At 40.6% G+C, this 13,424-nt stretch overlaps 1 protein-coding gene across 1 annotated transcript; it reads left to right on the top strand.

The window, feature by feature from the left end:
- Positions 1-202: 202 nt before the first annotated feature.
- On the top strand, positions 203-13,209 carry esyt3 (extended synaptotagmin-like protein 3). Its single transcript, XM_035909002.2, has 23 exons — positions 203-717; positions 1,370-1,411; positions 1,734-1,868; positions 1,981-2,057; positions 2,156-2,225; positions 2,308-2,397; positions 2,478-2,533; positions 2,640-2,760; positions 2,962-3,138; positions 4,590-4,672; positions 5,315-5,363; positions 5,492-5,581; positions 5,726-5,788; positions 6,110-6,169; positions 8,482-8,553; positions 9,343-9,429; positions 9,651-9,800; positions 9,925-10,280; positions 10,415-10,513; positions 10,607-10,738; positions 10,882-10,987; positions 11,818-11,867; positions 12,212-13,209. The coding sequence occupies exons 1-23, from the start codon at positions 370-372 to the stop codon at positions 12,243-12,245; spliced, it is 2,547 nt and encodes an 848-aa protein (XP_035764895.2). The 5' UTR covers positions 203-369; the 3' UTR covers positions 12,246-13,209.
- The last annotated feature ends 215 nt before the right edge of the window (positions 13,210-13,424 follow it).

The raw sequence follows: 13,424 nt of genomic DNA, 5'->3' as shown, positions 1-13,424 counted from the left end.
GGTCAAATTTGGAAGAACAGATGGAAGTGGGTTTTGCTAAAAGGATGAAAATGGCTGTGGCGATCAAGTAAAGTCAAAAATCAAAAATCTAATATATGGGTCCACAGTTATTGTTAGGGTGGAGTTTGATTTTTATTTTTTTAATTAAGCTGACTGTATTCCCCACCCATGGGCGCAGGTGTGTCTACCTGCCATGAGAAGTTTCGAACGCGGAAGTTTGTAGGACTGTCATGGTTGCAGGGAGAGTGCGGCGGACTGGTTTAGCTGCTTTGTAAAACGAAATACGCAAAACAGCAGCTTGTTCGGGCGCTGCGCCTACATAGGTTTTCTGGACTTCCTGACCCGAGTCGTCAGCCGTACAACGACCCAATGGCATCTCCCGGACCGGGGAGTACCAACGGCCCGGTGCAGGGAGCGGGGCTCGGGGAGAGCCCGTCGATGAGCACTGAGAAACTGAGCTCCTCGGCTGTCAATCGCATGTTAATGGAGTTTCTGATTTACTGCGGGAGAGCCGTGTTCGTCTTCTACCCCGTATACCTGACGGGTTACCTGGGCCTCAGCATTAGCTGGGTGCTGCTGTGCATGTTTGTGCTCACTTGGTGGAAGAAAAATCGCCAGTGGAAGGACGCCCGGATCGGATCGGCTATTGACTTTGTGGACAATGAAAAGCACACGATCAACACCGAGCTGAAAGGTTCCCTACAAATGGCATCTTGGGTAGGTTATGCGTAAATATGTGTACAGTAAGAAACTGTCGCTCTGCATCTGTTTTGCTTTAGAGCACTTCAGCAGCCTGGCAGCAAAGCCTTTTAGGTCAGCAGCTCTCCAGTCATCGTAGAAAAAGCTACCATGTCATTTATTTGTTTAAAACTGTAGGAAATAGTATCGTTCTCCCTTGCACTGTTTTGCATAACAAGACACACTCAGGCTGGTCCATTTTTTATTGCACCACACTCACCCAAAAGAGTGACTCATGGCACGCAACAAGGGTTAGGACAGACAATGAAAGAGGTTTCTTCTAATGTTACAGGAGTTCAGCATGCACAGTGGCTGTGAAACCAGGTCAGAGTTTACTGATGGCTGTAGTTTGTGTCTTACAGGCTTATCTGTTCGTGTGTCCATGACCATGTAAGATGCTGATGATAGAGCCCCTGATGACAATTAAATCAAAGTCTCAGTTCGTGCAAGATAGATTTTAAATACAGCACACCCAAATTCTCATTTTAAAGCAGTTGGATGAGTTCATTTTAAATGAATTAGATTTGCATGACTAATTCTGCACTCTTTATATCAGCATGTTGTGCGGACAGTTTCAACGGAGATTATGTTTACAAAACCACTTCTAACTTTAATCTATTTTTTCCTAAAGGTGAATTTCACCGATGTGGAGAAGGCTCAGTGGCTTAACAAGGTATAGTACTGAAGTTCACTTACTCCACCTCATCTGAGCTTTATGAGGTATGACACCAAGTATGTGTCCCATCAACACTCTGGGAGGGCGGGGGCGGGGTTCATTGATAAATTAGCTGAAAGCAGACTGAATGAGTGACGCTCTTTCATTTAATTTATATTAAAAAAATCGTATTAATTGGCTGAGACTTTGAAATGATAAACAAAGGTTTAATACTATACGCCTTTTCGAGTTCACCTAATTTAAAAGTATACTGTAAGTAAGATTCCATTTACTGTTTGGTTAAGGTGTTTTCACATGGTGTTTTTCATTATGTGTTCAGGTGTTGGAGCAGGCGTGGCCCTTCTTTGGGATCTACATGGAGAAGCTTTTAAGAGAAAACATCCAGAAGTCCGTCAGGACCTGCAATACTGCACTCAAAGCATTTACTTTTACCAAGATCCATTTTGGACACATGGTGAGTTGCTGTGATTTATGCACCATTCCTTTTTGTACTGCTTCAAGTCCACTTTAATATGCAATGAGTTTTGTGACTGAGTGAGTTTCTTTAAATGCTTGTTTATTTTCAGCCTCTCAAGATCACTGGAATAAGAGCGTACACACATGAAGTGGAACATAGGGAAGTGATTCTGGACATGAACTTAAGGTCGGTCAAACACATTTTTAAAATATAAATTCCAAGTAGTCTGCATGTTGTTTTCTCTTGCTATCATTTATGTCTGACCAGCTCAGTTCACTCTGCAGTTATGCTGGTGATGTGGACATCGATGCTCAGGTGAACTCAGCAATCACAGCTGGTGTGAAAGGACTTAAAGTGAGCATCTCATTTTTCTGTCTTCTCTCTATCCATCTGCGTCATATTCTTACTGTTCTAAAACTTTCTTTAAATCTTCCAGCTCCAGGGGATGATGAGAGTTGTTTTAGAGCCTCTTATTGGTCAAGCACCTCTGGTGGGAGGAGTCACTTTTTTCTTCATTCGCCGCCCTGTAAGTGGCCACAGATTTTAATCCGTTATGTGATTAACATTGCTTAAATCTCCATTTGATCTCCAATTGATTTTTTTCAGACATTGGAAATAAACTGGACTGGCATGACGAATGTTCTGGACAGCCCTGCTTTTGGGTAAGAAAATCCCAGAGGTGCTTATTGAATCATTCTCTTGTTGTCTCTTTAGGGTCATCCAGACTTTTTGATATTTATTTGTCTCACTCCATCTTTTGCCTTACAGTTCACTGTCAGAGGACACTATCATAGACATCATCGCTTCTCTCATGGTGTTGCCCAACCGCATGTGTATTCCCCTCATAGACCAGGTCAAAATGGACCAAATGAGGTTTCCACTTCCTCGTGTATGTACCATCACATTTCCAATTCACACATTTAGCTTCACCTTATAACCAGCAGCTACTTGGATTTTTTTGAGTAAGCACAGCGAATTTAAAGACAACATACGTTGTATTTGTATACTTTTTGCTCTTTTAACCTATTTTTACTTGTTAATTATACAAAGATTCTATCATTAACATGAATCATGTGCTTTTTCTTCCTAGGGGGTGGTGAGGGTCCACTTGCTGGAGGCAAGAGATCTGGTGGCTAAGGATACATACATGATGGGTTTAGTGAAAGGCAAATCAGACCCCTATGCCACACTCAGAGTGGGCAACATACACTTCAAAAGCAAGACCATCAAAGAGAATTTACACCCAAAGTGGAATGAAGTGTATGAGGTAGGCTAACACAAACACACTTCAGTGACACACACTTTGATTTTTAGTAATGGGATTACTATTTGATTCTGCTGTTTTTGTCCCTCTTTTAATTCCCAGACAAACTTGATTTCAGGTCAAATCAGCTGTTTTTTAAAACAATTTCTGCACAACCGTCTCTGATCTGCCTAAAACATTTTGAACTTCTATAATGAAAGCTGTGAAAGTTTTGCTTCACACATCAAATCATTTTCAACAGTATTTTTTTCAAAATTAAATTTTTAAAACATTTTTTAGCTGTCAGAGTCCTCCAGGGCAGTAAGTCTCGAAAATGACAAATATGCAGATATTTATCAAAAGTATTTTCTCTTCAGTTTGTAGTAAGGACCCGACGCACACAAAGGTCTTTGCTGTGCTGATGTTTTATTATATATGAAGGCACGCTTGCATCAGGAGGCAGCTCCTTCCTCAGCTCCTCCACTGCACACTCACATCCCCACCATCTCCACCATCCCCAGATATATAGAGAGAGCGACAGTCATCAGTCACAGCACGCACCTCCTTTGCCACACCTACGCAGGACAGACAAGATAACATTTTAGGCTTTTATCTTTAACAGTCTTTGAGATATTCATGTTCAAACATTGCTTCAGATTGTACACAAAAAGGCTTGAAAGTGGCTCAACTGGGGATGGTGGAGATGGTGGGGATGTGAGTGTGCAGTGGACCATTTACCCAAAAATATATATTGAAAGGTATCTGATGGTAAATGGCCTGTATTTGTATAGCACTTTTCTAGTCCCTAAGGACCCCAAAGCGCTTTACACAACCTGTCATCCACACATTCACACACAGGTGATGGCAGCTACATTGTAGCCACAGCCACCCTGGGGCGCACTGACAGAGGCAAGGCTGCCGGACACTGGCGCCACCGGGCCCTCTGACCACCACCAGTAGGCAACGGGTGAAGTGTCTTGCCCAAGGACACAACGACCGAGACTGTCCAAGCCGGGGCTCGAACCGGCAACCTTCCGATTACAAGGCGAACTCCCAACTCTTAAGCCACGATCGCCATATGCGTTTTTAGCTTTGCCATATGATATGCAAAGCTAAAATCTTTCAAGAATCATTGTATATATATGTATATACAATGTATATGTTCAAATTTGTAAAATTTGTACGTAACTCGGAGATGGTTGAGCAGATGGCCTGTGCAGATTTGATGCGATCATCCTAACACAGACGTTTTTCTTACACTGTAATCCCGTCTGCATCATGCTATTGAAGACAGAGATGCTTGTTTTTGGTTGTAAAAAACAAATAACTCATTATTTGAAGGCTACAATTTATTAGTATCTAATATCCCATTATCTATAAGTAATCTACTAAAAACCTTACCCATAATATTCTGAGAAATCAGACTCATTAAACATGAAAGACATTTTGAAATATCTTTGTTTTTTTTTATGCAGTTTGTTGTCCATGAAGCGCCGGGCCAAGAGCTGGAATTAGAGCTCTATGATGAGGACACAGACAAAGATGATTTTCTTGGAAGGTATTTAGCATACTTGTGCCATTTTGTGTTACCTCTGATTTCTTTGGTTCTTAGCCCTCTGCTGATATCAGTAAAAGGCTGATAGGTTGTTGTTGTCATCCTGCCAGGCGGGCAAAGGGGACACTTGAGGTTGTAAATATGATGACCAGAAAACGAGGTGACGTAGGAGCTTTAAATTGATACCATAGCTGTATGCACTACAAGTCATAGATGAGTTTGAATCTCAGTAACCCTGACCTCAAGGTCAAGGTCAGAGGTCAAGTTTTGTGAAAATTTTGTGACTGCAATAGCTCAAGGAGAAAGTCACCTAGGAGTTTAAAATAGAAAGGTGCATCTAGTTATAGGCGGGTAGCACTGATAGACTCCAGTATTTCTACTTACCTCATCATGCTGGTCTGAGTCCTGGTGTAGAGCCACGTCTGCCTCAGTGCATTTGAAGAACCAGGCAACAGTTTGAAACTGTTGAGGTCTTTTTTATGGTCAGAAAATCATATTGGACAGAATCTGTGGATAGCATCAATCATCTTGTATTAGTCCTTCCCAGAGTCATTGACATCAGTGGATTTGTAGCTATGAAGGTGATATAAACATGCAGTTCTGACGCATTATTGACGTTATGTTTTTATTTCACATCTGCTTTAGATATAACCTCGATTTGGGAGAAGTGAAGAGGGGAAAACAAATGGATCAGGTGAGCTCTTTTATCCTGAATAAGCTCAGTAATCTCTATAACACAACATGTCTTATCAAATGCTCCTGTATGTGTTACTATTTTCTATAGTTTTGTATTTACATTAAAGCATCCTCTTATTCTCCCAGTGGTTTGCTCTGGAGGACATACAGCACGGTGAAGTTCATCTTAAGCTCCAGTGGTTTTCCCTTCAGACTGACACCAGCCTGATGAAGGAGGTACAGCAGCCCAGTGTTTCTTCAGTCTCGCTAACATCCGCGTTCATACATTTTACTTTGAACTAAAAGCTGCGGCAGGATGTGCACTGCGCTCAGCTGCTCCATAAATCACATTATTTTTCCCTCTCCAACACTTTCTTCCAGTCCACCGACAACCTTGCCTGTGCTATGCTTGCAGTGTATCTGGACAATGCCACTGATCTACCAGTAAGTATCTTCTAATGCAGGGGTGGGCAACTCCAGGACTCGAGGGACGGTGTCCCTGCAGGTTTTAGATGTGTCCTTGAACCAACACAGCTGATTTAAATGACTAAATTAGCTCCTCAACATGTCCTGAAGTTCTCCAGACGCCTGGTAACGAACTAATCATGTGATTCAGGTGTGTTGACCCAAGGTGAGATCTAAAACCTGCAGGACACCGGCCCTCGAGGCCTGGAGTTGCCCAACCCTGTTCTAATGGGAAATATTGCTGTTGTTGTAAGGCATTGATTCAAGTGTGCTCAGCTATATTCTTCCACTTCTGTATAGAAAGATGGCCGTGAGGCTGCAGACCGTCATAAACATGGGAAGAACGCCAAAGAAGAACGGGTAAGACGAGAGTGTCGTTGCATAACTGATGCCAGTTAATAAAATTGGCGTCATTTCTGCATTTTCTACATTTCATTTTGCTTGTTCAAAAAAACCACATTACATAATTTTTTTCCTTCTTAATGATAAATCAAGAAGATGTTTGCCTCAAAGTCTGTCGTTCACATACGCAGATGGTTGTTTTCTTTGACTGTCCAATAAAACTCTCGGCTTCTGTTTCATTTTAACACTGTGCAGTTGATAGCGCTTTCGTATCTTGATGTCTCGGTCAGATTAGCTTTCTCTTGTAGTTCTAGGTGTGGTTGTGTCTGTGAAAGCTGGTCCTTCCAGTTTGTCTGGTGCATGCCTGTCAATTTGTATGGGTGTGTTATTGTCAGCTGGTTTCCATATCACCTGAGGCTTTTCCAGGTTAAGTTTCTCACACTCGCACTACTCATCAGGACTGTGCTGAGAAAAACGTAGTCATTAAACTACTACATTTTTAAACTAGTTGTAGAATGATGTTTCTAAGGTAACAATATTTACATTTTTCTTAGACTTTATGAATAAATATGAATCCCATCCATCTGATGTTTTGGGCAATTATAGGAAACTGTGGGAATTATTTAAGAAAACGTTTTTACTCAGAGCTTTTAAGCTTCCACTTTGTGCAAGGTGGCATAATTTCATTGCCTCTGACTGTCCTCTGCTGGTCATAGGATGAAAAAGCAGTCAGAAGTGTGTGAAAAGTAAAGTGTGAGAGAACACTGAGTGTCTTGAGTTAAGGTTTCATTATCCTGAAATGCAAAAAATGAGGGTTGGCCATTGTAGTTTGCATGTGTGTGCGTGTGTGTGTGTCCCCGTGCCTCTAATGAATCTCAGCTTACACTTCTTTTTCCCACTCGTCCCAGTTTCTGTGGTGTGTTTGCATTTAATACTGGGTTGAATTCATAAGATTCCAGTCTGCTTGTTGACAAACACCCAAAGTTTGTAGAACCCACATAGAATTTCAATGACAGAAGGCAGACTGCCGCTGAGTGTCACATACTGCAGCCTGCCTGTCAGGTATGCAGTGATCCATGAGATAAACGACGTGTTTAGTGAGATTTCCTGTGGCTTCTGTCTCAGTAGAAACCGCTGAATCATGTTAAATACAGTTGAGAAATTCCAGAAGGTGATCTTCACCTTGTAGCTATTATTATCTAGATCTTATGTGGATTTTTTGTTTTGTTTTTCATCATCAATCCATCCATCTTCTTCCGCTTATCCGGGGCCGGGTCGCGGGGGCAGCAGCCTTAGTAGAGAAGCCCAGACCTCCCTCTCTGGGAGGCATCCTTGTCAGATGCCCAAACCACCTCTACTGGCTCCTTTCGAGGTGGAGGAGCAGCTACTCTACTCTGAGCCCCTCCCAGATGGCTGAAGGTCTCACCCTATCTCTAAGGGAGAGGCCAGCCACCCTTCATAGGAAGCTCATTTCTGCTGCTTGTATCCACAATCTCGTTCTTTCTGTCACTACCCACAGCCTCAGGGACATAGATCGACCGGTAAATTGAGAGCTTTGCTTTTACAGACAGCTCTCTCTTCACCACAACAGCATCCGCATCACTGCAGCCGCAACACCAATCCGCCTGTCCCCCGATCTCCCGCTCCCTACTCCCATCACTCGGGAACAAGACCCTGAGATACTTAAAGTCCTCCACTTGGGGCAGGATTTTGTTTTTTGTTTTTTTTGTTCAGTTTCAGCAGTTTTGTTGTACTTAGTTATTCTTAATATATATATATGTGCTCCTTTATAGACATTTTTTGTTCACTGTGGTTTTGCAAATGGATGGCATGTGTAAAAAATCTGTAAAAAGGATGAAATCAAAGGTAAACAGTGACTTAAGCTCACAAGCACAGGTTTGGCCACAGCTGAAGAATTCATACCGTATGTCTGTGAAAGTTCTCAGTCATCCAGGTCATCGTAGTCTAAGGAGCTTGGAAAGAAAAGCATCTGGACTTCTTTAGGTTGCTTGAAGACGTTTCACCTCCCATCTGAGAAGCTTCTTCAGTTCTAGGGTAAAATGGTGGAGAGTCCCACTGGGTTTAAATCTGGGACTCTCCCATCTTAAATCTGGGACCTAAAGAAGTCCAGACGCTTTTCTTTTCAAGTTCATACCGTAATTATGACAAAATTTCACACGAAAAGATGATGGACTGGATGTAAACTGCAACTTAACTGTTATTAGAGGTTTACAACTGCAAGTTGGTAATTCTGGTATTAGTGTTGACATAGAAGTCAGTAATTAGAAAACTGATACTCTCACTGTCTCACTGATTTGCTTTATTTTCAGCTCACAAAGAGAGTCGCCTGCCCCAACTCATTTGTTGAATTTTCCATTGACAAGGATGTTAAGAAAAGCAAGGTATTGCTCTCACTTAAACATGCTGATACGTCGTTTTCTCCTTTAAATGTTTCTGTTCTTTATATTCTTGTTCATATGTGATGAATCCAGATGGTTAGACTTGCTGATTTGCTACCGTTTATCCACTTTACAATTTTACAATATAGTTATGTTTGTGAACACTTTGTGTGATAATATTTCCCCTTTGTTCATAATGTAGCAGATTATTTTTTTAAACCAGAGAATGGTCTACATTGAGGAGCTTTATTATGAAATATGTTAGAAAGCATAGCAGGTATATTTCAAGTAAATTCTCACACACACAAAAATCCCACTTATGACAGAAATGTGTCTGTTTGTGGAAGAACAGAGATTATCTGTATTTCACTGCTCCAGATCCTACGAGTCACAGTACTGACAACAGCATATTTTAAAAGAAAATATTAGTTGTGTAATGTTTTATAGATTTCATACCGTAGCTGCTATTAAGAAGGCGTTTAATAAATTCACTTTAAGCCCAACATAATTAAACCTGAATGAAGTACTACAGCATTTGGGTTGTAGTACGTCAGGTGTTAAAACACATTTTAGTAATTTCTAGTTAAATCAGAACTTTTAGTTTTCGGACTGACTTAGCATTGGGGAAAAAAACTAAAGCCCCCAGCAACTCTAAGCATTATTTTCTCTAAAGTGGCCTAAAATTGAAAATGTTTGACTATTTTTATTCTAGAAGCACTTTGATCTTTGATCAGTAATATATATATATATATATATATATTTTTTTTTACTACTCGATTCACTGTTTCCCAGGTTGTGTATGCTTCCAAAGACCCGGTGTGGGAGGAGGGCTTCACCTTCTTTGTGCGTAACGTCAAAGCGCAACAGCTCTCCATTCAGGTTTGTTTTCTCTTTCTGGCAAAAAAAGCAACAAAACTATTCGCAAATTTTTTTATTTATTTTTCTAATTGTATTTACCACATTCTTCAGTCATTATTTTTCCACAACTACTTTATGATTCTAAAGCATATTCTGAAACTAGATTCTTTCAATCTGTCTGATCTCCTCATGAGGTTAATGTAATTTGTATTTTTCATATTTTCTTTGTTCGTGTGGTTCAGGTCAAAGAGCCTGAGAAGAAGAATCCACTCGGTGTTCTCAACTTGCCCCTCAGTCGCCTCCTCAACACCTCCAACCTGACTCTAGACCAGCGCTTCCTGCTGGAGCGCTCTGGAGCAACCAGCCAGATCAAACTCAAGGCCACGCTCAGGGTGGGCATGCATACATACACACAAAGCAAATGATCTCTGTTGGTTTCCCCATTGTGTTTTCCACCTCTCTCATAAGTGATGGTTTTAGCCACAGTAGCATTGCTCATGTCTTCAACTCACACAGATTCTTAAATTGGAAGAGCCTCCACCAAAGCCTATCGTCAATCCTCCTTCAGAAGTCAAACAGCAACAGACCAAACAAGCAGGGAATACCTCAGTCTCCAGTCCCTCCAACGCTCCATCCTCTTCTAACGCAGTTTCCTCCAAGGAAATTCCTGTTGTCTCTACTCCGAAACAAGTGCCATCTTCACCAAATGAAGGTTATTTAGCTCAACGCCGTGGCTCCTTCCAGGCGCCGGAAAACAGGAAGGAATCATCTTCATCAGCAAACTTGCGTCGGTTCGACTCTCACAGCCTGCTGTCGGAGAACTCCATTGCTTCATCACGATTCGACCTGTCAGATGGAGCCACCTATCCCGAGTGAGACTTTGTTCTCTGCATGTTCTGTTAATGTCGACGTCTAACCTTTCTAGAAATGTGGTGAACTGAGGCAGTTGCTGCATTTTTGAAAGAGTAGAAATAAAAGTGACCTTTGCATATTTGTTCCTCTTTAGGGCCATTAGGAATTATCAGGGTTCGTTTGGAGAGATTGAGCTGGTTATACGCTACGCAACCCTGAGACATAAGCTTGTTGTCATTGTTAACAGGTGCAGGTATGTCCCAACAATCTGTCCTCAATAGTATTTAATTAGTAAAAAATGTAAATAAATATTCAAAACTTAAATACCTTGGCCTCTACCACACAGGGATCTATTCCCCTGCAGCGAGAATGGCACAGACTCTTACGTCCGCCTGTATCTCCTCCCCGACCAAACCTGGAAGCATCGTAAGAAGACGCATGTCAAGAAGAGGACAACTAATCCTGTCTTCAATGAAAAGTACGCTTACCTGATTCATTAACCATCGTGTACTAATTTTTTCAAATAGGAAGAATTGACAATTTATAGTTTGCAGATTGTGTATCTTTAAAGCTCAGCCATTGACATGGTTTCCTTTTTGTCCCAACCTGCTTTCATCACAGGGTTGAGTTTGACGTCTTACTCGAGCAAGCACAAACTAGGAAGTTGGATGTGTCTGTGAAAAATAACAAGATGTTGGTTTCCAGAGAGAGAAAGGACATTGGCTCGGTGGGTAATGATACTTATCAATCAGAGTATTATGTTTCCAGCTCCGTGCTTGACTTTCTTTGGGTCATACTCAGCATTTCCTTCCTTGTAAACATGGAAGAAACTGATCCTGTAGGTGTGCTTTATAAATATAATGAATTGAGATCAGTAGTATCTTGATTGATTGACTGTAATCACAGTAAATTGGTAGGAGCCAGAATTCTTGCTTGGTTTTAGTCAATCAAATTCGTTTATAACTTTTATGATTTTTTTTTCTGGATTTTTGATAAATATTATGTCTTTAAAATGAAACTACCAGAAAAAAAAATTGAGACTGTCAATTTCTTTGTGTGAAACTTACTTCCCTTTCTATATTTTTGTTCCTGACCTAAGCTTTAAAACTACTTGCAGCTGTCCAGTGCCACTCTTGGCCACCTAGTAGATAAACCTATGGTATAAATTTGAAAGTCCTTGGTAACTTCCTTCTTGAGTTATCACATTAACAAGATTCTCAAAAAACTTTACTTTTGAAATGCACATTGAGGTTGAGGTCACTAACTCATACAAGATTTTGAGGAGATGCAGTATCAACTTGAAATTCCTACATCGCCACTGGTGTCTGTCTGACGACAAGACCCCAGAAAGCCTTTTACAGCTGTGGGGTAAAAGGTTGGTAGTGAAACTGCTTGGTGCACGGTGATTTGTCAGACAAATATGCAACCTTTCATTTTCCAAACGGGCTCATGACAGTTTTCTTTTTTATTGATCCCTTTCACGTCAAACTGTCTTTGGCTGTCACTCTTTTGCAGCCTGTTCCAGATCATTAATGGCACTTTTGCTTCTGTCCACAGGTAATAATAGATCTATCAGAAATAGATCTAGTCAAAGGCATCACAGCGTGGTAAGGGGACACTTTTCTTTTTGCATGGTTTATGTGACACTAGCTACAAACAAAATGTTAGTAATTCCTGATGTGTCGCTCTGATTGCCCATTTGCTGTTGGGCACTTTTTTCCTGTTTCTTTTTTTTCTATAACTTCCTGGACTATTGCTGCCGTTATGGAAGTTTTATAGCAATATAGCATAAACAGTTTTTGTACAATTTCCCCGATGAGTGTAATTGTGGAGGGCATAGAGCCTATCTACCTGATGGCAGAAGGGAATTAAAACAATAGAGGATAACCTTTGCTAATTTTTATTTTATACTTATAATCACATAAACATCCGATATTTCTTTTCTCTGAAGGTATGAGCTCACTCTACCCGGGCTGAAGAAGTGAGTGTAGCATGTACAACTGAGAGAAACTTCAGCTTGAAAAGCTGCTGCTGCAACCGCTGCAGAGAAAATGACAGATGTTCATACTCCTTACTCATCCGAAACACAGCAAACCAAGATTTATTTTTGTGTGTGTGCGTGCTTTTTTTTTTTTTCTATATTTTGGTTATTTCATCTGAACCAAAGTTCATCTTTAGTGTTATATTGTAAATAGATTTATTGACAGTTTTTATGTATATATATTGGGGGAAATCAGGTAAAAGCCAAATGTTTGTTACAGCAATGTAGATGAGTGAGTGCATGGTGAGGAAGGATTACACACTTTGATAAACACTGAAATGCACGAAGTCCCACTAAGCAGATTTTACATCGAGGCAGCTGAGCTGTTCTGCAGCTCATTGGAAGTAAAACTGCATCCAAGAAGGGCACAAGCCAAGTTCTTTGGCCTCAGTTACTGACTCAATAGGATGTCATTCCTTTTAAAGCCAATCCTCTCAGACCATTCAAAATAACATCTCAGTACGCCGTCATTCTCTTTATGAAGGACTACAGTTCTGAGCTAAGTAGTTAATCAGAGGTTCGACATAAACACTTTAAAGAAAGGGTTTTATTTTGTATTTATGTATTATTTAAAAAAAATCTCAATTGTAGTTGGTAAATTTGTTACAACAGGTGGCAGAATATTTTTAGTAGAACTACCAGAGATCTATAGTGGATAAAGACTTTGTCTTGGCTAATAGTTTGTTTTTCTGTTTTACATTAATTATTGAGCAGGGAAGCTGTTCCCAGTTGTTGTTTTTGAGCTGAAGCTAAAAGGGACATTCATTTTCAATTCATATTTATGGCAAATAAATATCTTCAAACTAATACATGGTTGATTTGACATCATTTCAGTGTGAGAGTGTGATTGTGAAAAGAATAAATCTCTTCAGGCAGCTTCCCAGATGACCAGCTGGGGGTATAGAGTCCCTATTCTCCCCCATGAACGCAGGGAGTATGTAATCAGTCACGTTTGTTCGTCTGTTTATTAGCAGTCTAGCGTCCAAAGCTTTCCAAGATATCCTTTTCAAATTTTGTGTGATGGTAGATAATATGCATATCCAAAAATAAAGATTGTAAGTGTCATGATCTTGGGTCTGGTGAATATTCTCTATTTTGTGGTTCTCGTGGCTTAGTCTTTTGT

This window comes from Neolamprologus brichardi, chromosome 16 (assembly GCF_056152115.1).
Source record: "Neolamprologus brichardi isolate AB-2024 chromosome 16, ASM5615211v1, whole genome shotgun sequence".
NCBI lineage: Eukaryota > Metazoa > Chordata > Actinopteri > Cichliformes > Cichlidae > Neolamprologus > Neolamprologus brichardi.
Note: the sequence above shows the minus strand (reverse complement) of the source record. Positions and strands in the feature narration are given on the sequence as shown.